This window comes from Drosophila willistoni (assembly GCF_018902025.1).
Source record: "Drosophila willistoni isolate 14030-0811.24 chromosome 2L unlocalized genomic scaffold, UCI_dwil_1.1 Seg168, whole genome shotgun sequence".
In the NCBI taxonomy this organism is placed as follows: Eukaryota; Metazoa; Arthropoda; class Insecta; order Diptera; family Drosophilidae; genus Drosophila; species Drosophila willistoni.
Genome location: NW_025814047.1, coordinates 3,946,724 through 3,969,287, shown reverse-complemented (window position 1 = coordinate 3,969,287; position 22,564 = coordinate 3,946,724). Strand labels below are relative to the sequence as shown.

Genomic DNA, 22,564 nt, shown 5'->3' with positions numbered 1-22,564 from the left:
CATTTACCAACCCCTACGATTAATGTCATGTCACATGGGCATTTTGTCTAGAATATCGATAACCAAATCTATCGGTTAAAAATATCAACAAAAAGCAAAAGAAAGTGACGAAAATTGTTTAATTTGTGTATTTGTTTAAAGGAAATACCGAAAACAAAATTAAATGGTATATTAAAAACGTAATGTTATTTAAAGATGGGGATTTTAGTCGGAATTAGTTGAATAGCACGAAGACTAGACAGAAAAAACATTTTCCAATGAAAACTTTCTTCTTATTTTGTAATTTGTGATTGTGTGCGTGTGTGTTAGCATTGTAAATGTATGTTTGTGTGTGCATGAGTGTCGGTTAGTGTTGACAAAATTACAACAACAAAAGCAAAATGCTACAAAAACAGGAAGTTGATGAAGATAAAATAAAAATAAAAAAAAAACATCTAGAGCACTTAGCATTTAAATAGCAATATATTCAATATCAGATATGTAAATGTGTGATGTCACAGGCCATGCCATTAGAAATTAAACTTTAGATCCATCTGCCTCAGCTCTTCCAGTAGTATGAAAGGGGGGCGTTTTTCATTCTTGTTGTTGTTGCCTCTCATGCTCTTCCATTTTATATGTTGATGCTGTGACCGCGAGATATTTAAATATTATTGAACATCACGTCATTCATTGAATCGGCGGTGTGGCAGGCAAGTAGCGATGGTGATGATGATGGAGAGGGCGATGGCGATGACGAGGGTATTCCTAAGAATCTCTCAGTGAAATCGATTGACTTGCACTCATAACATGTGTGTGTGTGTGTGTTGTGCGAGCGTGTGCTTTGGCTTTTGATATGCTAACATAAATGCTTTTGTCTTTTTATCAAAAAAAAAAAAAAACAAAAACAACACAAACAAAATACACAACAACAGTTTCGCGCTATCGCCAAGTGAGTCAAATAAGCAGAAACCGAGAAGCAGCCGCTCCCCAACTGACCGTCTCCACCCTGCTCCCCCTCCACCCCCTTAGCCCATGATGACGGATGGTGATCAGCAGGAGGCCTTAATAAAGCGTGCAGAGGATGAGCGCGAGGACATCTTCAGGCGCTATGATCTTGGCCTGGATCCAAACAATGTGGTTGATCCTTGGGAAAATCCCAAATTTGAGATCTATCACATAACTGACAAGTGAGTCTTGAAATTTGACAACATAATTTCTTATCTCAATGGGATAATATCTTATCTTTATTTTTGAACTTGTTCTTAGATATGGCTTTATGCATGATTCCCGCCTGCCCAACACCCGCGACTCTCAGGAAGTTCAACGCAACAAAATAGAACTGGAGCGCGATAAAAAATGGATGAAAATGCTCAGTCATTGGCCACCTGCACCAGAGAAGCTGCATAAGCGTGTCTACAAGGGTATACCCGATAAAGTGCGCTGGTCGGTTTGGAAACTGTTACTCAATGTGGATCAGGCCATGGCCACACACAAAGGGGTGTACACGCGGATGCTGCAGTTGGCCAAAAAGTACTCCACGGAAACGCGACAAATTGATGCCGATGTTAATCGACAATTTCGCGATAATCTTGCCTACAGGGAGCGTTACAGTGTAAAACAATGCTCCTTGTTTAATGTGCTCAACGCCTATAGCATTTACAATTCAGAATTGGGCTACTGCCAGGGTATGGCCTGTGTGGCCGGTGTTCTGCTTCTCTACATGCATGAGGAGGAGGCTTTCTGGGCTCTGAATGCACTGATAACGGATAAAAAATATGGCATGCACGGTCTGTTTATCGAGGGTTTTCCTAAACTGACGCGGTTCATTGATCATCATGATCGTATATTGTCCAAAATAATGCGCAAACTGCATAAACATTTCACCAAACACAATGTGGATGCCTTACTGTATGCAATCAAATGGTTTTTCGTTGTCTTTGTTGAAAGGGTATGAAACGACAATAGGAATTAATTAATTAAGCTAATCTATTCACCATCGTATGTTCTAATTCTAGGTTCCCTTTAGTCTCAGTTTGCGTGTATGGGATATTTTTCTGTTGGATGGGGATCGTGTCATTTTATCGATGGCAATTACCATTCTGTATCTGCATAAAGATGAGTTGCTACGGCTAAAGGATATGGATGCCATTATTGAGTACTTGCAAGTCAAATTGCATAAGAACTTTGGCTACAACGATGATGATGCCGTTCAGGCCTTGGAGCGTGTTATGAAAAAGCTGAAAGATTTGAAATTAGATCAGCCACCGCCAGCTAAGTCCAATGAGTTTCCTACGCGCACATTGGGTGATTTTGTCGAGGCTGATTTCGAAAAGAAAATTGGACGCAGACGTAATGATTATACGGATACAGAGAAGCAAGTCATAACAGATGTGATAATAAGGTAAATAAATAACTTCTTATATTTCATCACTTATGTTTACATTTCCGATAATTTTTTCTAGACAAGAGCAAAATGCCGGTGATGTACAATCGACCATGTCGTATGAGACATCTGAATGCGCTACGGGTAAGTAGAAGATCTAATCGATCGATAGATCGTTCTGTGATACTTCTCTTCTTATTTATAATCTATCTAACCAAGTATTGCTTGCTTCTTCAACTAATAACAACTGTAATTTAATATGTGTGGTGCAAGTTAATCACAATCTATAATTCATATGTTTATAGAACAAAATATATACGAACACGATACAATTACGTATAATTGAAAATGAACTGCAAATTGATTTTCTTGTTCTTGATTTTTGTTTTGTCTTTCGTTGGTATTGTATTATGTACAAACTGTTGTTTATTATTTATGTATATAGATATATATAGATATTTATATGGCATATGTATTTATTTGTTCTTTGTCTTTTGTTTTACATCTTTTATGTAAATATTATATAATTTAGTCTTTTCCCCCCTTTTGGTCTGTGATTTCAAGCCAACACACTTGTTAAGCAATTTATAAGTCAATTTCTTTTGAAAAAGAAACAATTCTCTTCGAAAATGAGAAATGAATGCCCAAATATATGTCGGACACTAGTCAGATGTTAAGATGTTGCTAAAGATAAGCAAGGTGGGGGAAGCTAGATGGTTTTTAGGTCAATTCTAACAAACAAAACTGTATATATATATTTATAAATTAACATTAGGATTGTTGATATTAATAATTGACATAGGGGGATAAATTATCAATACTAAAAAAAAAAAATTATTCGCTTCAAATAAACCACAAATGAGTAACAAAATAACTTGTCCTTTGTGAAAGTTCACAATGATCCAAGATAAGAGACTTCTGAATGATTTAATACCCCATTCAATATCAATATTGATTGCCATATCAACAATTCTAACTTAAATACTATTCGTATTAATAAGACATGTACCATACAAAGAAAAAAAAACCAACTAGTATAAGACCATTGTCACGTCCTGCCTAGTTCCATGTGTAACATTTGCCTAACATGAAATTGTCCGCCGCTGTACCATCACTGCTCACCATTTGCTGGCCTGGGTTTCTTAACGGCCCATACATACTCAACTCTCAAAATACAGACTTTGTACTTCTCTCATACTTGTGTAATTCTAATCATAGGTGATGCATATTCAATGAAAACCTATCAGAGTATCACTAGCTTAGCCACATCGCCGGCAATTAGCAGTTACTCGCTTTATAGCAATGGCTTTGTGGTTACCACCAGTACAATTGAGCCAGACAGTCGCAGCCAGAGTGTCCACAATCTACACCAGCAGCATCGACAACATCATTACCTGTCCAATGGGTTAAAGCGTCATAGTTATAGCAGCGAAAACGATAGTCGTCAGCGGCTTGATCTGGATCAGGCCTTGGAGGCGTTGCATATGAAATCCCCAACCACAAACTATCATCAGCAACAAGCAGAGCAACGATATCACCAGAGCATACAAATCATACAAAATGGACAAGTCAGAGACAAGGATGCGATTCAGAATGGTGATGCTGCTGCTGTTAATAATAATTATGATTATGATGATGATGATGATGATGCATTAAGCGTGGAGAACACACGTCTTTAGTTTTTAGTTGCTGTATTTTCTTTATTATTTGATTTTGTTTATTTTGCTATTTGCAAAACGCATATGCCAATGCTAAAACAACCCTAAACAACTTTTAGTTCTATAGTAAATACGTATGTTTAGTTGAAATATCTGTGTAAAATCCTTTAGGCATTATGTACGATTGATTGTTAAACATGATGTTTTTTTTATAACCTTGCAACTACAACTAATTTCAACTCATGAATAGATTCCTTAAAAATTAAGTCAGTTTGTCCGATCCACCGCCATTTAACTGCCCTTCGTATAAGATATTGTATGGGCTTAAAAGATGCCAATTTAAATTGAAATTCAATAACTTTAATAATTAATTAAATGTATTTGCAAGAGTGCTACATCTTCGGCTCTGTCGAAGCTAATTCGTCCTTCTGATTTTTCCTGTTCTCACTCGTTTTTTGATATTATTCTATATACTTAAAATTACTGAACTCTACTTATTATTATTATATGTATTCCATTCACTGATTACTCCTAAGATTCCAATCCTTACCAATTCCAAACTGATTCCTTTTTTTGTAATTGCGTACAACGAGAAATAATTTATTAATGACTTTTTGATAACCATATATATATTATTAATCTATACTTACTTTGCTTTAAGGCTAAATTTGCTCTTTTTGCATTTCTTTATACAACATATATATATGTATAAATAATTAATTTGTTGCTTTGTACAAGAAACGAAACGAAACTCATATAAAGAAATTTAGTTTATGTTGAAGCCAAATTTAAAATTGTAGTTTGTAGTAGAAACAAATCACACTCTCACACTTACACAAGAAATAAATATGATTTTGTACTGAAAAACTTTGAGCATGTTGATAATATATACAAATCTTAATTTTCATAATTAATATTAAGCGCAATCGATATTTCAGAAAATGTTATTTAATTAATTTATACCAATTTGCACCTCACAAAACACCACTCACTAACATTTAAACACTAAACTTCCAAATTTGTCCACTGAAAAACTAAATGCAAATTTTCCTCTACGCATTGGCTCATCCCATCACCTCGAACGACGAACTGGGGATTGGTTTCTGACTCAAATTGATCCATTAAATAAAAAAAAAAAAACAACAATTTCAAAAAAAAAAAAAAAAAAATACAATACAATTATATAGTTACGCTTACTGTACCCGAGGACACGCACTCACTAAGAAGTTCGCTTGCAGGTACCTCAGTTGCCTCATCGGAAACCATGTCATTGGAGGACAATAAGTGAGTTGACACATTGATCAATGGAAAACACTTCATCTTATTATATATATGTATATACAATCTACTTGCAGCATTCACCTAAAGACAGCCAATATGTTGCAAAATACGCCACAGCGTGAACTACTGGGCACTTGACGTCAACTTCAGCTGCCACCGCAAGCAGCAAATAAACCACAGCAAACAGCATCAGCCACAACCGTACCAGCTATAGCCAATACTGCGAATTCTGCAACGCCGCCGCCACCGCCGCCTAGATCCCCTCTGGCTCTTGGATGATTAAAGCGGACAATGGCGGCAAAAAAAACAATGGAAAATGGCATATCCTAGTAGTGTGATGCCATTCCTCCAGTTGTTGTGTCGTCGTTGTCATTATAAAACGCTAGTTAACTCTTTAACTTCTTTTTTTTTTTACAAACAAAGTGTGCTTGCAAAGGAACTTTGCGCAGTCTGATTTCAAAACAAGTTCTCCCAAATTAATCAAGTTTTTACAAAACAATCGAGAATCATGTGCAAAAAAAAAAAAAATAAATTCCGGGTAGATAGGTGATTGAAGGTGTTTGGGTAAGAGGGATTTCAATGTACGTTTTAGGGAGCTCGTATATAATACAAAGATCTGAAAATGCCAAGAAATCGATTTAGTTGGTGTATGGAATTTCAAAACTGAGGTGTCGGCGGAATCTAAAATATTTCAGTTTTGTTTTCCGTTAACAACTTTATATATATATATATATATACATATGTATTCATAGATATATGTTATAGAAATTGTTGTAAATTGTACTTGTACATACAGAAATACGTACCGGAAGCAAACATACAAAGCAACGTTAAAAATTTACGTCCATGAAACGATTACATTATTGGGTTAGCCAGGGAGATATAAGCAAAGATAATACTACCAAATAAATTAAATTGTAGTACATATAAATATATGCATATATAGCTATACAAACAACAAATTGACATTAGTATTATGTAATTACATAAAAATGCAGTAATTTGGAATTAAATTTAAGTTCAATCAACAACTGAATATAATATTTTATTTAAGTTTTTATTATTTTACACAAAAAAATTTAAAAGATTAAAATTGTAAGGTTTATATGCGTTAATTTAACTTTAAAATTTCGAAGCGTAAATTGTTTTTCAATATTGCGAAGATATTAATTGTTGTAGTTGAATTGGACCTGGATTCCTCCTCAAGAAATATTCTCGGGCATGGCTCTGAGATTCCACATTAATCATCACGAATAGCAAATGTTGCGGGGCCGGCATTGTTAGAGCGCTGTTAATAATATATAATCACCAATGAACAGCAAAGTAAACCATTTCATATTATAATTTTGTCGAATATTCAAGCGTTTAATTCCATTTAAAATATGCCAAATTGCAATTTGACTGAGTTACATTTTTTTGGGTTACATTGTGAATACCCCCATACAAAGGCATGTGTTCTTTTCTAATTTTAGGTTGTTGCAACTCTTCAATGATGTTCGATAAAATGTACTGTGAAGCAGAGGACGAACTCGCTCCAGTCCAATACAATCCTAGAAAGCCGCTTAAAATATATAATTTATGTATTATTATATTAGAGTAGGTACTTAAATCAAAATACATACTTTTAATTTCAAAATAATTCATCTCTCTACTACTCTGAGAGTGGCTCAGTATTTTGCAATCAATAATAGAGAGAGCCGGCATTTCGTTTGTTATCAGCATAAATTTTCAATATTGCGGCTTATCGATTGACAGTGTTGGACAGTGATATTTTCATGATTATCATTTTTAGCACTGCACGTCAAAAATATACGGACGTTGTCCAACATTGTGTGTTTTGTGCATCTTTCTTTTCGCTGCGTTTTTAATTTATGCTATCAGAGAGCAAAAATTGCATTTAAAGCCGTGTTAATGTGTATTTTTTGCCCCAATGTGCGGACTCCAATAATGTGCTAAGTGCATGAATTTTTTTTATTATGAAGTGAATGCAATAATTGAAGAAAACCACGCTAAATCAAAAAGACGCGAACGAAGACGCTTAGAACATATACACATAACATGGAAGATATAGAATATCTCGATGAGTATAAAGATCTAGTGATGCCAGGTAAGTTAAACTGTACAAATTGGTTTCGCTTTGTATACAATCAATAAATAATGCTTATATAGGCATTAACAAAAACGTTTCGCGTGCGTCAGCGGCGGCAACTTCGGCGGCGTCGGCGCTTGGATCTGGACAACGCCGCAGACGTCTTTCATCGGATTCGACTAATTCATCGTCCATTGATGCGGATATATTCCAAAAGTTGTTCCATGGCAAATTTACTGACGATGAGCTGCCTACAAAAAGTACCAATTTAATTAATATTAATACATTTTGAGTATAAATTAAAGTTTTTTTTTTGTGATTTGTAGACAATTCTAAGGGAAGGGGTAGGCGTTCACCATTGTCCCCTTCCTCAAGTGATGAGTCCAACGATGCATTAGAGGCTTTATTCAATCGAAAAACAAATCTAGGAACTCAGGCCCATAAGAGACGTGAACGTTACGAATCCCTTGATTCAATTGATGACTTAAGTGCGTTTATGAAAAGATTTAGATGTGAAATGTTATTGAAACCAATTTTTTTCCTGTTTGCATTCCTTTAGGTCAAGCTTTGATGCGTCCGACTCACAGAAGTAGTGCAACCAAACCAAAAAAAGCATTTCCTCAGAAAACTAGCAATAGCAGCACTAGTAATAGTAATAGGGGCAATGTTTCAGCCAAGTCCACCTCATCCCTGTCGACCAAATCAAGTACCGGTCAACCAGCCAAAAGTAAAAGGTCTTCGGATGTGTTTAGATCAGGAGGACCTACCAATGGCAACGTAGGCGGTCGAAACAAAGCTGTGACCATTGTAAAACCCATAAAATCATCTTTATCGCCTAATAAGCGTGAACCAAAAACAGATCCATTGAGTAAGTTGCGACTATAAAAGTCTTTTGACAAGTTTGATATCTAATTCCATGTCTTTCTGGTAGATTTAAAAGATTACATAGACGGTTCCGATAGTGACTCATCCTATGAATATGAATCCGATTTCTACGGAGATGAGGAAGACGATGACATATCGAATCCCATCATTGATTTATCAACAGATACGAGCAGAACCAATTCGGTAGCGGGTAAGTGAACCGTTTTTACTAGTTGATACTGCCAACCCTCTGATAATATTCATAATATGTGTACAAACACTAAAAACCGTGCAGACACTGTGACACCTGTTGTTTCTGAAGACGACGACCCGGCAGACGCCGCGGTACAGCAAGAGCATCAAGATCCGACTACATCTACAGAGCCGCAGCCGCAACAAACATCAATGTGCGGCGACAATGAACTTTTACAATATTATTTGAATAATCTAAGCAAAGCTGAAACTCCGCCGATATATAAAAAACTAAGTAGTGGCAGGAAATGTCGCTCAAGTGAAAAGAAATCTCCATCTAACTCATTGGAACAGGTTAAGCATGGCGCCATAGAGTCAGGCGGGTCAGTGGGTAAGTTTGTTGTTGTGCATTTTATTGGCCCAATCAAAGAAAAAATTCCATTTTGCTTATTTTTTCTGTTATATTCGCAGTCGATAAAGAAGTCGCCACTGGCCCAGAGGAGAATAGGGATTCAATAGAGACAGCTTGCTCAACAGAAAAACCTAAGGAAAAGCCATACGACTTAAACGATAGCCTAACTCTCGAATCTGTACAGCGCATGAGTCTGGATCTGGCTGAGCAAATAATGCAAATTGATAATGAGCGAACAATTGAGTATGAGCGGCATTCGGGTTCGAAAGGGCGTAGTGTTCGTTCGAGATCAAATATGTCCGACGATCATCCTAGCACATCGAATTCTAAATCCTCTGCATTGGCTCATCGTCATGTACGAAAATTAACTTATTCAAATGATCAGCTGGACAAGTGTGTGCCATTAAAGGCAAATGAATTGAGACGCACACAGAGTGATTCCGCTTTTCCAAAGCGTGACTCAAGGGGCAGGTTAAATAAAAAGAGACAAAGTTCATCAGTCGCAACAGATCAAAGTAATTCTACAGAAGTGGCCACCTCTTCCGTGCCAACAGAAACGCCAATAAAACGAAAGCGTGGCAGGCCACGGAAAATGAAACCCCAAGGAATTGAAATAAAATCATCTGAAACCAAACCAGAGAATAATACCGAAACCGAATTGGAATTGACGAAAGAAAATATTCAGAATCCCCCCGATAAGGAAATTTCTATTGTAAAGACGGATAATGAAATTACGACACCCGAGACAGTAAGCTCTCTAGAAACGCCAGCACAAATAGAGAACGAAAATAAGGATAGCACACTAACAGAAAAGACTATTAATGCAGCTGAAAATCAATTAAGCGCCAAAGATGTTCGTGTAGATGAAAATGCAACGTTAGAAATTCATCAATCGCAGAACGAAATTCCCACCGAGGATTCAAAACTAATCTCAGAGATTAAAAATGTTCCTAAAGATTTAAAACCAGTACAGGACTCTACAGAGGCGCTTGGAGCTCTTCCTGAAGTATCAGTCAAAAGAAGAGCCTTACGCTCTGATGATCGCAAATCTGAACTTAGTTCACATGAAGTCGAAACAACTCCATTGCAAGCACAAGCAAATGAAAGTCGCAGTTCCAGGCGTATACCAAAAAGCGAAACTCCAGTTCCAATTACTGAGCAAATGACATCAATACGGAATAGGAGAAGAAATGATTCTTTGAAATTGGCGAGTGAACAATCATCAGCATCCACAACATCTGATATTGAAAGAGATAAATCACCAATTGGTAAACAGCCACGAAGTACACAAAAGCGTAACAAAGATAAGTTTATAAGAGACAATAAAGAGTTGGCATCATCATTATCTCCCTTTGCGGAAAGAATAACACGTAGTACTAAAAGGGAAGAAGCCATATTAGAGTTGCCTCAAGCCAGTGATTCTATTCAACAAAGGGGAGAAAGTACACGAAGTTCGGAGAGATACAGTCGACGAGATCCAGCAAATAGATCTCGTAAAGAGCTCGAAGCTGAATCGACTGAGAATTCGGAAATAGCTAATCAGCCCGAATCGAGAACAGAAAATCAAAAATCTAAGGAAAAGAGTGCCATCAAAAAGAAAACCAAAAAAATTGTCGATTCGCAACCAAATGCGGATCCCGAACTGGTTGAAAAGAAAGCTGGTGACAAAAGTGGAGACATGGAAACCAAGATACAAAACACAGCATCTGATGAGACGGAAATAGTTCAGGATGTCGAACCGAATCCAAAACAGCAATCTGGAGGCGACACGGAAATGAATCCAATCGAAAAAATCACAGAGACAAAAATACAGAAAGATGAGAACATAAAACCCATGAAGGATGACGAAGTAATAGAACCAGTTCAGGAGTCAACTAAATCAAATTTGGAACAAGATAATAATGTAGAGTCAGATCTCGTAGAGCAAACTACAGATGATTTAGAAATAAATCCTTTTGAAAAAATTGCACAAGACAAAATAGAGAAAGAGGAGAACATAAAACCCATGCAGAATGAAGCAATAATAGAGCCAGTTCACGAGTCAACTAAATCAAATTCGGAACACGATAATATTGTCAAAGATAAACAAAATACGGAAGTAGAAACGGAGCAACCCGAAAAGTCTGAAGGAAAAATTTCTGAAAATTCCACAATCGAAAAGAAAAGACTTAGACCGAAAAATAAAAACGTTTTGGATAAAGTGATAGGAGATTCTGAGATTGAGCCAGCTGAACAAAAAGCTAAATTAAAATCTGGTAAAAAGAAAGGCAGACAAAATGACAATGAATCTGAAATATTGGTTCAAGCAGAATCTACTCAAGAGATTGCTACAGAGGAGACATGTCTAGATTTGGATAGAGAATCAAGGTTTAAAAAGGAAACTTCCGTTTCCGTGGAGGGGCCTAAACAAACGCAAGAGGAAGCAAATTTCGAAAACAGGGTAGAAGTCTGTTGCAAAGAGAAAAGTACAAAAACTGTTTCACCAGACGCCGTACCACAAGTGGGTGAGGAAGTTGCTGTATTAAAGGCTGATGTGAACAAGAAAGTGGAATTAATTCAAACATCTGTCGATGGAGAAATAGAACTGGTTACCGAAAATACATTAGAATCGAATGAACATGAACAAATTCAGAATGAAGAAGCCGAATCTATGCAAACTGAAATAGAGTCTCCACCAGAACTCAATATAGAGGAAACGCCAGTGGAAAATGAAGTTAATTCAATAGACGAAGAACCCGATGCAGTTCATGGTAATGATGCCAAATTAGATTTTGAACTTGAACAAGCTGCACAAATTGGGACCGAACTAACAGAAACAAATGATATTAAAAAAGTAGATGAAATCCCATGTGCGTTAGAAAGTGAACCAGTTGAGAAAACAATTTTCGAAGAATCAAATTCTTCTGTTATTGTGAATGAATCGAATGACACTAAAACTGAAGTTGATGAACAAACAATGAGTTCTAAGGAACTGGTAGCGCAATCATCTATTGAAACTAATGAATCGGCGTCGACAAAGAATTTATCATTAAAAACGGTGAGAACAACCAAATTGCGTTCTGTCAAGAAAAGGAAAGCCCTAATTGCCAGAAGAAAAAAGAAATACAGAACAAAAAATATTGATGAAGCTGTAGAAGTTCAAGAAACGGTTCCAATCGTTGAATCCTTAGAATTCACAGAACCTCTTCAGCCTGCAAAGATAGAAATCCAGAAATCTTCAACGTCTACATTAAGCACAGATACCACCACCTCCTTATCGCCCACATCTGGTACATGTCGGAAGCTGCGAGTTCTTGTCAAGCGAACACCAACATGTTTAAAAGGTGAACGGCGGAGCTTGACTACAGGGAAAAAGTCAAATCGATTTGCGGAGAAATTGGATTCTATTGACGAATCCCCGGTTATTTCTAGTGCTACTGAAAAACCTAATGAATCAGACAAACCAGACCAAGCGCTGACAGAAATTAAAGATAAGGAGACTCCAATTATTAACCAGGAATCCCTCGAAAAAAATAACACAGCTTTAGATGACATCGCTTGCAATCCCAGTGACGAGGTTGCTCTTGCTCCTTCGGCAAGCTCTATAATAAACGAGTCAGAAACAACAGGTGTCACACACGAAGAGGAATCCAGCCAGTTAGATGGTTAATACCTTAATCTTAAATACTCTATTGTTGTACTAAAAAAAACTAATTTGTCTCTATATTTTTTCTTTTATTTAATTTTCTTTTCCCTTATCTTGTATCTTAAGTAGCTGCCAAACAAAAGAAAATAGAAGAGCAAAAAAAGGATTTGCATCCAATAGTAAAGAATCAAGGTTTGTATAAATTTATTATTTAACTTGAGTGATTCAAAAATCTTTTAATTTTGTTAGGACGTCGTCGCAAGCAAGTGAATGAAGAGGAGCAACCTAACAAAAAACGTACCAGACTAGATACTGAAATAAAGACGGTTGGAAAGAGACATGTTACAACAATTGGACAGAAGAAGACTTTATCAAGTGGCGGTCGCGGAAATATTGAAACATCCACAGAGTCTATTAAAAAACCACTGATACAAACTCTCCTAGGACCAGATGTGAGCCTGCGGAAGCCTGAAAATGTCAACAAATCGATGGACTCTAAGAAAATTAATTCAGATGAACAGAGCTACGTCACCGTATTAACAAAAAAACCGACAGTCGCCGCAACTGCGACAAGTCAGGAGACTAAAAGTGCTCACACCAGTGTCGGAGCAGCTCCCAGAAAAGTTAATATATCGATTAGTGTTTTACCACCCAAAGAGGTTGAGGTTGAGTTGCCTGTGGCTAGTACGATAACTGAAAAGAGAAACATTACTGCATCCACTATGGTGAGCAAGAAAAATAAGTGTATTCCTAACAAGACGACGCCAATCGCTCCCCCTAAAAAAGCAAACTTGTTAAATGCAGCTAAAATTCCTGACAAGAATTTGTTAGCCCAATCGGAACAAAGTAAAAAATCTGAGCCACGCAAGTCCGAAGTTAAAACTGGATTAGAAGCAACTATTGCGCCTGCTACTAAACCCTTGGCCAAGGCGAAACAGGGCTCTGAGGCGGTAGCCAAAACAGATAAAACAGTTGTTGAACATCCTGTCAAGCAGTTACCAGAGCCACAGCTACAGTTGGAATTAGAGGTATCTGCTAATAAATCTCTTGAACAGCAGAAAAAGTTGCCGTCACGTAAATCGGAAGGAGGTAAAGCACGCAGAAGTGCGATTAAAACTGATCCTCTGTCTAACACCATTGAAAGAAAATCCTTACCATTGACAAGACCAAGTCAAGAATCCAGTTCTAGCAGCACAACACTAAAGGCCAGTGAAGTGGAAAGCTATGAATCTGCGGAATCTCTAGATCATAGCTTAAGTTTGGTTAAGCGCAAGTCACAGGATAATAAGCAGTCCAGCGATGGCAGTGAAAAAGTCCTTTTGGAAACAGAAGTTGTCTCATCTTCAATGGACGCGTCGAAGGACCAACTGGTGGAAAAGAAATCGCGAAAAACTGTTGCTTCTGTTACTACACACATGACACGATCGTCTAGTTGCAATCGATCGTTGTCTGCAACACCAATTGCAACGCCACAAAGGCAACGTAAGGTCCCAAATAAAGTGTCAGGAGTTCCGCTAGTATCTGGAAAGGTGGAAGCGCAAGAACTTCCTGCGACCCCGCGCATGAATTCACGTCGTTCGCAAAAGGATCTAAGTACTCCCTACTTAGAGCTGGTAAATCATGGCTATACCAGAAAACGCAAAATGCCAGCTAATGCAGCAACTGATGCAAAACGGGCAAAGCAACAGCCACAACCAAATGAAGAAACGAAAAGTACCGAGTCGTGGGCAGAGGAAATGCTGGCACAGGAGGTTCGTGTTGAGGTAGATATTCCGCAGCAGCAAGTACAACAAAATGAAATGCAGCTAGAGCAAACGGATCAGAATAGAAAGCATCAGTCGCAAAATCTACAGGAGGAAGTCGTCCAACCAATGGAAACAGATGTACAGCTTCAAGAAGTACAAGAGACTGCGGTACAGCAAAATAAGGATGTTGATCGGCAGCAAGAAGAGCACACGAATGTAGCTTTCCCAGTGATGATAACCGCAGCAATAGACAAGCCTCCACTGGCAGCAGCAACTTCAGCAAGTATAGTGGCTCATCCAAATCCATCGGATACTTTAGTAGAGGAAGTACGAACTATACGGCGGTGTCGCGTTCGTCTTAATCGTAAGATTGTCCGAAATTGGATTAACGAACAGCATCAAATACTACAACAACAACAAAAACAAGAGGAGCAAAAAAAAAAAAAGAATGTGAAAACAAAGAGCGAGAAGCTGCAGCTGATACCGCAAATTTGAATCAAGATCCTCCCCAAGTTCCCCCTCAAGTTCCACCCACTCGGTCAATTGAGGACCAGTTGCCAGCATTGCCAACGTTACACGAAATTGAACAAGTACATGAAACGCTGCCTCCGCCCGAACCAACTCCTGCGAGGGAAGAGGTCAAGAGTGAGGCGGAAGATATTCCTGTCGTAGAGCCAGTATCTCAACCGATGGACATTTCACCAGACCCCACACCAGCAGCGACATTAGCTCCATCCCATGCCCCTCATCAGGTTATCAGAATTAATGCTCCGACTCGTTCGGCTAGTAATCAAAATAATGCCACTTCAATTGGTGGTAGTGGTGCTGCTGCTGGCCAGCTTCCATTTGGAAGTACAAAAATGTTCTCTTTTCTTTATCCAATGCGATATCAGCACTCATATGGGGCTGTTGGTCTTGACTTTTGTTGCCCCAATTTGGATGGACCGATGCGGGCCATTGATCCGACTCGCTTACACGACAAGGTTGAATTGCCAGTGTTGGAGTTGCCCCAGTATATGGTTATATCAACGAAGTTCATATCTAAGCAAGACAAAAATATACCTAACAAGGTGCGAGCGAAGATGGCAGAGATGGCCAAAGATGGTAAACCTTTAACCGGCCAGACCATTCAAACTGGCATGCTTACGCCAGATCCAATTTTATCTGTAACAAATGATGCATCAGCACCAGTATCAGTCCCACCATTGGCACCGATTCCCGTTCCCAGTTTGCTTACTGCAGCACCGGCTTCAATTCCTGAACCTGAAGTTAGTTCAATTGACGCCTTGTCAAGACAATTGCCAAGAGGCACAACGTTAACTAAAAAGGTATTGCCACCGGGTGCAAGTATGCCCCTACAGGCCGGGTCATCCAATGCTTCTCAATTGGGACCACGAGAATTAATTCAACTGCCACCCATTTGTCCTGCCGATAAGCAGCGTTGTGAACTACAAACTCGTGTGCAGCTGTTTGATTTGGTGCTGCAGGAGCTAAGTAGGCGTGCCACCTTGTTGACAGTTGCAGAACGTCAGAAAACAATCGAAGAAATTGTTAAGACCAGCACCCTTTTGCCCATAGATGTTGATGTTGGCACCAAACTGCTCGAAAACTATGTATATTATCTTAATAGGGCTACGAATAGTAACATCCCAGTGCCATCTTACCGCATAAACACGGTGGCTCCAGCGACAACAATGCCATCCCCAGCAATGACCAATACACAATCGCCAGTAAGCAACTCAGTTCTGAGTAAGTGCACTCCGAGGAAACTGCCGGCAAGCATCCCCCTGTACGACTCGGATCGCAACATCATCGGCTATCAGCGTCTCACAGAAAGTGTCACAACAAAAGGATTGCCAGTTACCTGTAGCACATCAATTGTCCCCACACAGCTGACACAAGATCACCGGGTATTGTCAACACCGGCAGATAAAACAAATGCCAGGGCCACTGCAATCACCCACAGAAAGGTATGAACGGAAGGATAACTCATTCGAGTCTTGAAATTAATTTATTTCCCTTGCAGGTTGTTGCCAAAACGATGACTCCGCCAGCCCACTGGACATCTCCTGAGGAAACAGGTCCAACCATTCGCAGTATAAAAAATATTGGTAATGGTAAAATGATATCGTTTAATCCACCGTCAGTTCAAAAACCATCAACAACATTTAAGCCGCAAACAATCACTAAAAGCCCTGCGATTGGCAACGTTTCTAATCCAACAAGAAGTAAACCCATAACAACACCTGCTCCAATTTCAGTTCCCGCCGCCCCCAATATCACGCCGAATCTTTTCGTTGTGAATCAGGTATCAGCGCAACCAGAGGAATGCATCTTGCCCGATGTTACAAATACAGTTCCTTTGGAAACTGAGATAAAAGGCGAGGTTGAGGATGTGGTGGAAATCGTTCCTTGAAATAGGACAGAAACTTAATATTAAAAGAATGAATATTAAATGAATTGTTTTTATTTTAAGTTACTTTTAACTGGTAGGCTTAGTCCAATGATATTAATCGTCCCGTGACACAAACACAGCTTATGTCAAACATTATTCTGGAGTCATACAATTAATTTCTGCAACCCTTTCGTCGTATGACCTAATCGTAGGCATTATGTGAAACATTATTTTGGAGTAGAATTTGTAAAAATGAGAATGCCTGTTCCGGCACAAATTTTTTGATATTATTCCCTACTAAAATGAAATCGAAATTTTTTTAAAGTGATTTAAGCAAATGAATATATAAAGTAAAAACCGGAACAGTCTCATATTTAGTCGTAAATATAAATACTTTTTTTTTTAATAAATATACTAAACATAAAATAAATTGTGGCTGTCTTCAATTAACAATGAATTTCCATTTTTAAACGCTATACTAAATACAAGTATTAAATGCAGAGAACTTTGCGAAATCGAAATTGAGAACATCCTTCACACATCGATAAGTCATCGATATGTTAAGCTTTCGGTCAATGACGAAATACTTTGAAAACATCCACAAAACTTGGTATTTAAAAATAAAAGAACACTCAACTGAAAGGTTTAGTTTCGAAAAGTAAACAAAATGACAGAAAGCGACCAAAAAGCAGAGGAATCAAAAGCTATACATACAAGTAAATATATGCACAGTATTAACACTTTAAATATTTTGCTAAAACTTTTTTTCCGTGTTTTATTTTAGACTTGCTGGCATTGTATCCCAACCTGGACGATCGCTTAGAAAAATATATGAGATTGTTTTGTTATGTGAATCCCGATAAAGGTCCTACGAAATGTGATCTAACAATCGTAGAATATTTGGGAGTATTCAGTCTTATAGATGTTCGGGCACCAAGACGTAAACTTTGGTATATATACTACAGTCGATCGGACGAGATTGGTAACACCGTGGATAGGATTCATAGGAAATATGGCCAAAAAAATATGTATGAATTGTTTCGCAAACCGATCTGTAGTGGGGCTGATTTACGGACGTCGGTTAAAAAACATTTTGGCAATCTAAAATGGCGTGTAAAGGGAAATTTATTGGAAGCCCCCCCACAAAGTGCTTACACAGATGAAAAAGTAATCAAAATATCATTGATGTATACAATGCCGAAAGGCGTATATATTATGATTACCTAAAGGAACGGAATGATTATTTGGCTCAGTGGAATAAATTCTTTTCAACGTAGACTTAATCCATTTCTGAAGTATTTTCAAATTATTAAAAAGACTGATATTTGTGAGATCTAATTTCTATTAGTTAAAAATAATTATTAATTTAATTTAAAGTAATGTAGTAAAAACAAGCACTACGCATCGAAAAATGATTCATTTATTGTCACTTGTTTCCGGTCTTACAAATCGATCATTTAATTAAATTTCCGAATCGATTTCGGGAACCTCCTACACAGTGTAGTTATCGATATTTTAAGTTTTCGAGTAATGACGAAATATTTTGGAGCTTTTATTGCAAGCTATGTGAAATTGTTTGTAAACAAAAACGAAACCAAAAATGGCATAAAAGTCAGTGGCGATTCAATCAAAAGCTTCAGTATCCCAGTAAAAGCAAAACATAGCAGATTCATTTAGCATTCCAGGAAAAAACAAAATGACAGAAAACAATCAAGATGTTAAAGAAACTAAAGCTGCACAAGTGAATAAAAGTATGGACACAATAGGAAAACATTTCGCTTTAAATGCTTATTATTTGTACTCGATTCACAGACTTGGCTACACTCTATCCTAACTTGGACGATCGTCTTGAGGAATATATGAGAGGGCTGTGCCATGTGAATCCAAAAAAAGGTCCCACTGAATGTGATATCGCAATTGTGGAATACTTTGGAGTATTAAGTCTTACGGATGTTCGAGCACCCCGGCGTAAACTTTGGTACATATACTACAGCCGCTCCGATGAGATTGATAATACCGTTGATCAGATACATCGGAAATATGGTCAAAAGAATATGTATGAGCTGTTCCGCAAGCCGATTTATAGTGGGGCTGATTTTCGGGCTAGGGTAAAAACAAATTTCGCCAATCTAAAATGGTATGTAAAGGGAAACATATTGGAAGCACCGCCACAAAGTACTTACACAGATGAGAAAGTCATAAGAGTTATTACTGATTTATATAATGCCGAAAGGCGTATATATTATGATTATCTAAAGGGGCGGAATGATTATTTATGTCGTTGGAAAAGTTCATTTGCGACTTAGACTTAGCCCATTTTGAAGTACATATTCCCAAAATCAATACAAAGACTGGCAATTTTTACAAAATCTATAGGAATATTTAAGTCTTTCGATTCAGTGTTAATTTAAGAGTTTAGCAGTACAATTAAATTGTTGCGGTTGGATAAATCTATATGCATATTTATGATTGTAAGCTTTAAAGATGATTCATTTTGGTAATGAATAAACAAAATATTTATCTGTAAATGAAAATGGTTCTGAGGTTGATTTGAAAATGTATTTGCATCGTATTTTTTATAGTCTGTGTTTGGTTTTGGCCTACTCAGCAAATTCTGGATATTTATTGTTGTAACTTGTCCGACTTTACCTAGGAAAAGTCGTTAAATAAAATACATAAGAATACATAATAATTATCGATATCGGTACAGATAAGCTACATACAAACACAGTTATAGAGCTTTTATTGTGAAATTGTTGCAAAAGCCAAATTATTGCGTCCCTGTGAATATAAACAATATATTTTGACTATAAAACGGGAATCTTTGTAAAGTCAAGAGAGAATTTTCAATAGATTTAAGTGCGGTGAACGGACTAAAAACGAAACTCAATAACAATATGTCTGTGGAAACTACAGGTTTGTAATTATTATTCAGTGAATATAAAAAAAAGGTAACAATTGGTTTCTTTACCAGCTGACAACGACTACAACTTTGAGGATAAATTTGAAAAGCATTTACGTGTTCTATTTTATATGAAACCCCTCCCAGAGAATCCAAAATGTGATATATCTAAATTGGAATTCTTTGGTGTTCTCAGTCTTAAAGATGTCCTAAAACCTGAGCGTAAGCTTTGGTGCATTTATCATTGTCGTCAGCCAGATATAGATAGAACCATTGACGCGTTGCTGGAAAAATATGGCAAAAAAAATATGTATGAAATATTCCGAAAGCCGATATTTAAGGGAGCTGCATTGAGGGCGGCAGTTAAAAAACACTTTACGGACTTGAAATGGTTTGTTAAAGGAAATTTGTTGGAGGCTCCACCAAAACGTCACTTCAATGATGATCGCGTGATAAAGTCGGTAACGGATGTGTATAATAACGAACGACAAAAACTCCACAATTTTGTGACAATGCAAATACACTGGGCAAACCAATGTAAGTAGCAGTTAAAGCAAGCAAATGTGATAATAAGGAATAAGGTTTTAAATGTCTGATAGAATAAGATAATATCAAAAATATTGTTTAATTGCTTGTAAGAAATGTCATCACTATTTAAATTGAAGTTGCCAGACTGAGGCGGAAATAATGTTGAAGTCTTTCGATTTAGTAATAATTTAAAAGTTAAGCCGTACAATTAAATTTTGCGGACTGAAAAATCTATACGCTTATATATGTATGTTCGCAAGCTTTATAGATGATTCATTTTGGTAATAAAAAAACAAATAATTTATCTGTAAATCAAAATGCTTCTAATGTTGAGTTGCAAATTTATTTTCATCGCATTTTTTGTAGTTTAAGTTTTGTTTTGGTCTACTCAACTTGTAACTTGGCTAACGTTAGTCCTATTTTACTTAGAAAAAGTCGTTTATTAAAGTATATAATAATGCCGTTATCGATATCGGTACAAATAAGCTAAACACAAACACAGTTGTGGAGCTTTTATTGTGAAATTGTCAAAATGGTTCGAAAAGCCAAATTATTGCATCCCTGTTGAAATTAAACAATATATTTTGACTATAAAACGGGAATCGCTGTGAAGACCAGAGAGGATTTTCAATAGATTCTACTGCAGTCAGCGGAGTAAAAGCAAAAGTCAATAACAATATGTCTGTGGAAACTACAGGTTTGTAATTATTATTGAGCGATTATCAAAACAAACTTAACAAGTGGTTTCTTTACCAGCTGACAACGAGTACAACTTTGAGGATAAATTTGAAAAGCATTTACGTTACGTATTTTATATGAAACCCCTATCAGAGAATCCAAAATGTGATACATCTAAATTGGAATTCTTTGGTGTTCTCAGTCTTAAAGATGTCCTAAAACCTGAGCGTAAGCTTTGGTGTATTTATCATTGCCGCCAGCCAGATATAGATAGAACCATTGACGCTTTACGGGAAAAATATGGCAAAAAGAATATGTATGAAATATTCCGAAGGCCGATATTTAAGGGAGCTGCATTGAGGGCGGGAGTTAAAAAACACTTTACGGACTTGAAATGGTTTGTTAAAGGAAATCTGTTAGAGGCTCCACCAAAAAGTCACTTCAATGATGATCGCGTGATTAAGTCAGTAACCGATGTGTATAATATCGAACGACAAAAACTCCATAATTTTATGGCAATGAAATTACACTGGCGAAACCAACGTTGGTAGTAGTGAAAGCAACCAAAGAAAATAAAGAAATTGTGCATAATTCAGCGATAATAAGGAATAAGGTTTTAAATGTCTGATAGAATAAGTTAATATCAAAAATATTGTTCAATTGCTTTTATGATATGTTATCTCTATTTAAATTGAAGTTGCCAGACTGAGGCGGAAATAATGTTGAAGTCTTTCGATTTAGTAATAATTTAAAAGTTAAGCCGTACAATTAAATATTTGCGGATGGATAATACGCATATGTATGTTTATAAGCTTTATAGATAGTTTATTTTTGTAATGAATAAACAAATTATTTATCTGTAAAGAAAAATAGTTCTGGGGTTGAGCTGAAAATGTATTTGCATCGTATTTTTTCATAGTTTGAGTTTTTTTTGTATACTCGTCAATTTTAATGGTTGTAGCTTGGCGGACTTAAGTCCTATTTTACCTAGAAAAAGTCGTTAATTAAAATACAAAATAATACCGTTATCGATATCGGTACAGATAAGCCACACGCAAACACAGTTGTAGAGCTTTTATTGTGAAATTGTTGCAAAAGCCAAATTTTGCGCTCCTGTTGAAATTAAAAAATATATTTTTACTATAAAACGGGAATCTTTGTGAAGACCAGATAGGATTTTCAATAGATTCAGCGGACTAAAAGCAAAAGTCAACCCCAATATGTCTGTGGAAAGCACAGGTTTGTAATTATTATTGAGTGATTATCAAAACAAATTTAACAAGTGGTTTCTTTACCAGCTGACAGCGAGTACAACTTTGAGGATAAATTTGAGAAGCATTTACGTGTTCTATTTTATATGAATCCCCTCCCAGAGAATCCAAAATGTGATACATCTAAATTGGAATTCTTTGGTGTTCTCAGACTTAAAGATGTCCTAAAACCTGAGCGTAACCTTTGGTGCATTTATCATTGTCGTCAGCCAGATATAGATAGAACCATTGACGCGTTGCTGGAAAAATATGGCAAAAAGAATATGTGTGAAATATTCCGAAAGCCGATATTTAAGGGAGCTGCATTGAGGGCGGCAGTTAAAAAATATTTTACGGACTTGAAATGGTTTGTCAAAGGAAATCTGTTAGAGGCTCCACCAAAACGTCACTTCAATGATGATCGCGTGATAAAGTGTTTAACGGATGTGTATAATATCGAACGACAAAAACTCCATAATTTTGTGGTAATGCAATTACACTGGGGAAATCAATATAGGTAATATTGAAAGCAAGCAAACAAATTAAAGAAATTCTGCATAATTCAGTGTTAATATTTTTAAGT

The 22,564-nt window shown here is 36.9% G+C and overlaps 6 protein-coding genes across 8 annotated transcripts; all 6 read left to right on the top strand.

Annotated features, from left to right (window-relative positions):
* The first annotated feature begins 82 nt into the window (after nt 1-82).
* LOC6640813 (USP6 N-terminal-like protein) lies at nt 83-6,344 on the top strand. 3 transcript variants are annotated; one of them, XM_047009773.1, is made up of 7 exons: nt 83-166; nt 912-928; nt 1,009-1,166; nt 1,246-1,927; nt 1,995-2,380; nt 2,442-2,506; nt 3,581-4,807. In XM_047009773.1, the coding sequence occupies exons 3-7, from the start codon at nt 1,012-1,014 to the stop codon at nt 4,039-4,041; spliced, it is 1,749 nt and encodes a 582-aa protein (XP_046865729.1). In that variant the 5' UTR covers nt 83-166; nt 912-928; nt 1,009-1,011; the 3' UTR covers nt 4,042-4,807. The 3 variants fall into 3 exon arrangements, with proteins under 3 accessions (XP_046865729.1, XP_023030813.1, XP_002063763.4); XM_023175045.2 differs by having other exon boundaries at nt 912-1,166; XM_002063727.4 differs by lacking the exons at nt 83-166; nt 912-928; nt 3,581-4,807 and adding exons at nt 5,208-5,304; nt 5,376-6,344.
* A 788-nt stretch (nt 6,345-7,132) lies between these two features.
* Nucleotides 7,133-17,910, top strand: LOC6640769 (titin). The gene is given in 12 exon segments (XM_047009774.1): nt 7,133-7,408; nt 7,471-7,650; nt 7,717-7,878; nt 7,950-8,258; nt 8,322-8,465; nt 8,550-8,837; nt 8,918-12,502; nt 12,610-12,675; nt 12,733-14,718; nt 14,721-16,198; nt 16,255-17,339; nt 17,408-17,910. Coding segments are annotated over 11 exon segments (8,637 nt in total). The 5' UTR covers nt 7,133-7,359; the 3' UTR covers nt 16,645-17,339; nt 17,408-17,910.
* Nucleotides 17,911-18,154: 244 nt separating this feature from the next.
* LOC6640768 lies at nt 18,155-19,073 on the top strand. The gene is made up of 2 exons (XM_002063725.4): nt 18,155-18,374; nt 18,436-19,073. The coding sequence occupies exons 1-2, from the start codon at nt 18,320-18,322 to the stop codon at nt 18,927-18,929; spliced, it is 549 nt and encodes a 182-aa protein (XP_002063761.2). The 5' UTR covers nt 18,155-18,319; the 3' UTR covers nt 18,930-19,073.
* A 275-nt stretch (nt 19,074-19,348) lies between these two features.
* LOC111518423 lies at nt 19,349-20,346 on the top strand. Its single transcript, XM_023175061.2, has 2 exons — nt 19,349-19,539; nt 19,598-20,346. Exons 1-2 carry the CDS (start codon nt 19,521-19,523, stop codon nt 20,068-20,070), a joined length of 492 nt encoding a protein of 163 aa, XP_023030829.1. The 5' UTR covers nt 19,349-19,520; the 3' UTR covers nt 20,071-20,346.
* Nucleotides 20,347-20,433: 87 nt separating this feature from the next.
* On the top strand, nt 20,434-21,520 carry LOC6640997. The gene is made up of 2 exons (XM_002063724.4): nt 20,434-20,750; nt 20,810-21,520. The coding sequence occupies exons 1-2, from the start codon at nt 20,732-20,734 to the stop codon at nt 21,280-21,282; spliced, it is 492 nt and encodes a 163-aa protein (XP_002063760.2). The 5' UTR covers nt 20,434-20,731; the 3' UTR covers nt 21,283-21,520.
* Nucleotides 21,521-21,791: 271 nt separating this feature from the next.
* LOC26529021 lies at nt 21,792-22,553 on the top strand. The gene is made up of 2 exons (XM_015178686.3): nt 21,792-21,970; nt 22,030-22,553. Exons 1-2 carry the CDS (start codon nt 21,952-21,954, stop codon nt 22,500-22,502), a joined length of 492 nt encoding a protein of 163 aa, XP_015034172.2. The 5' UTR covers nt 21,792-21,951; the 3' UTR covers nt 22,503-22,553.
* Nucleotides 22,554-22,564: the final 11 nt, after the last annotated feature.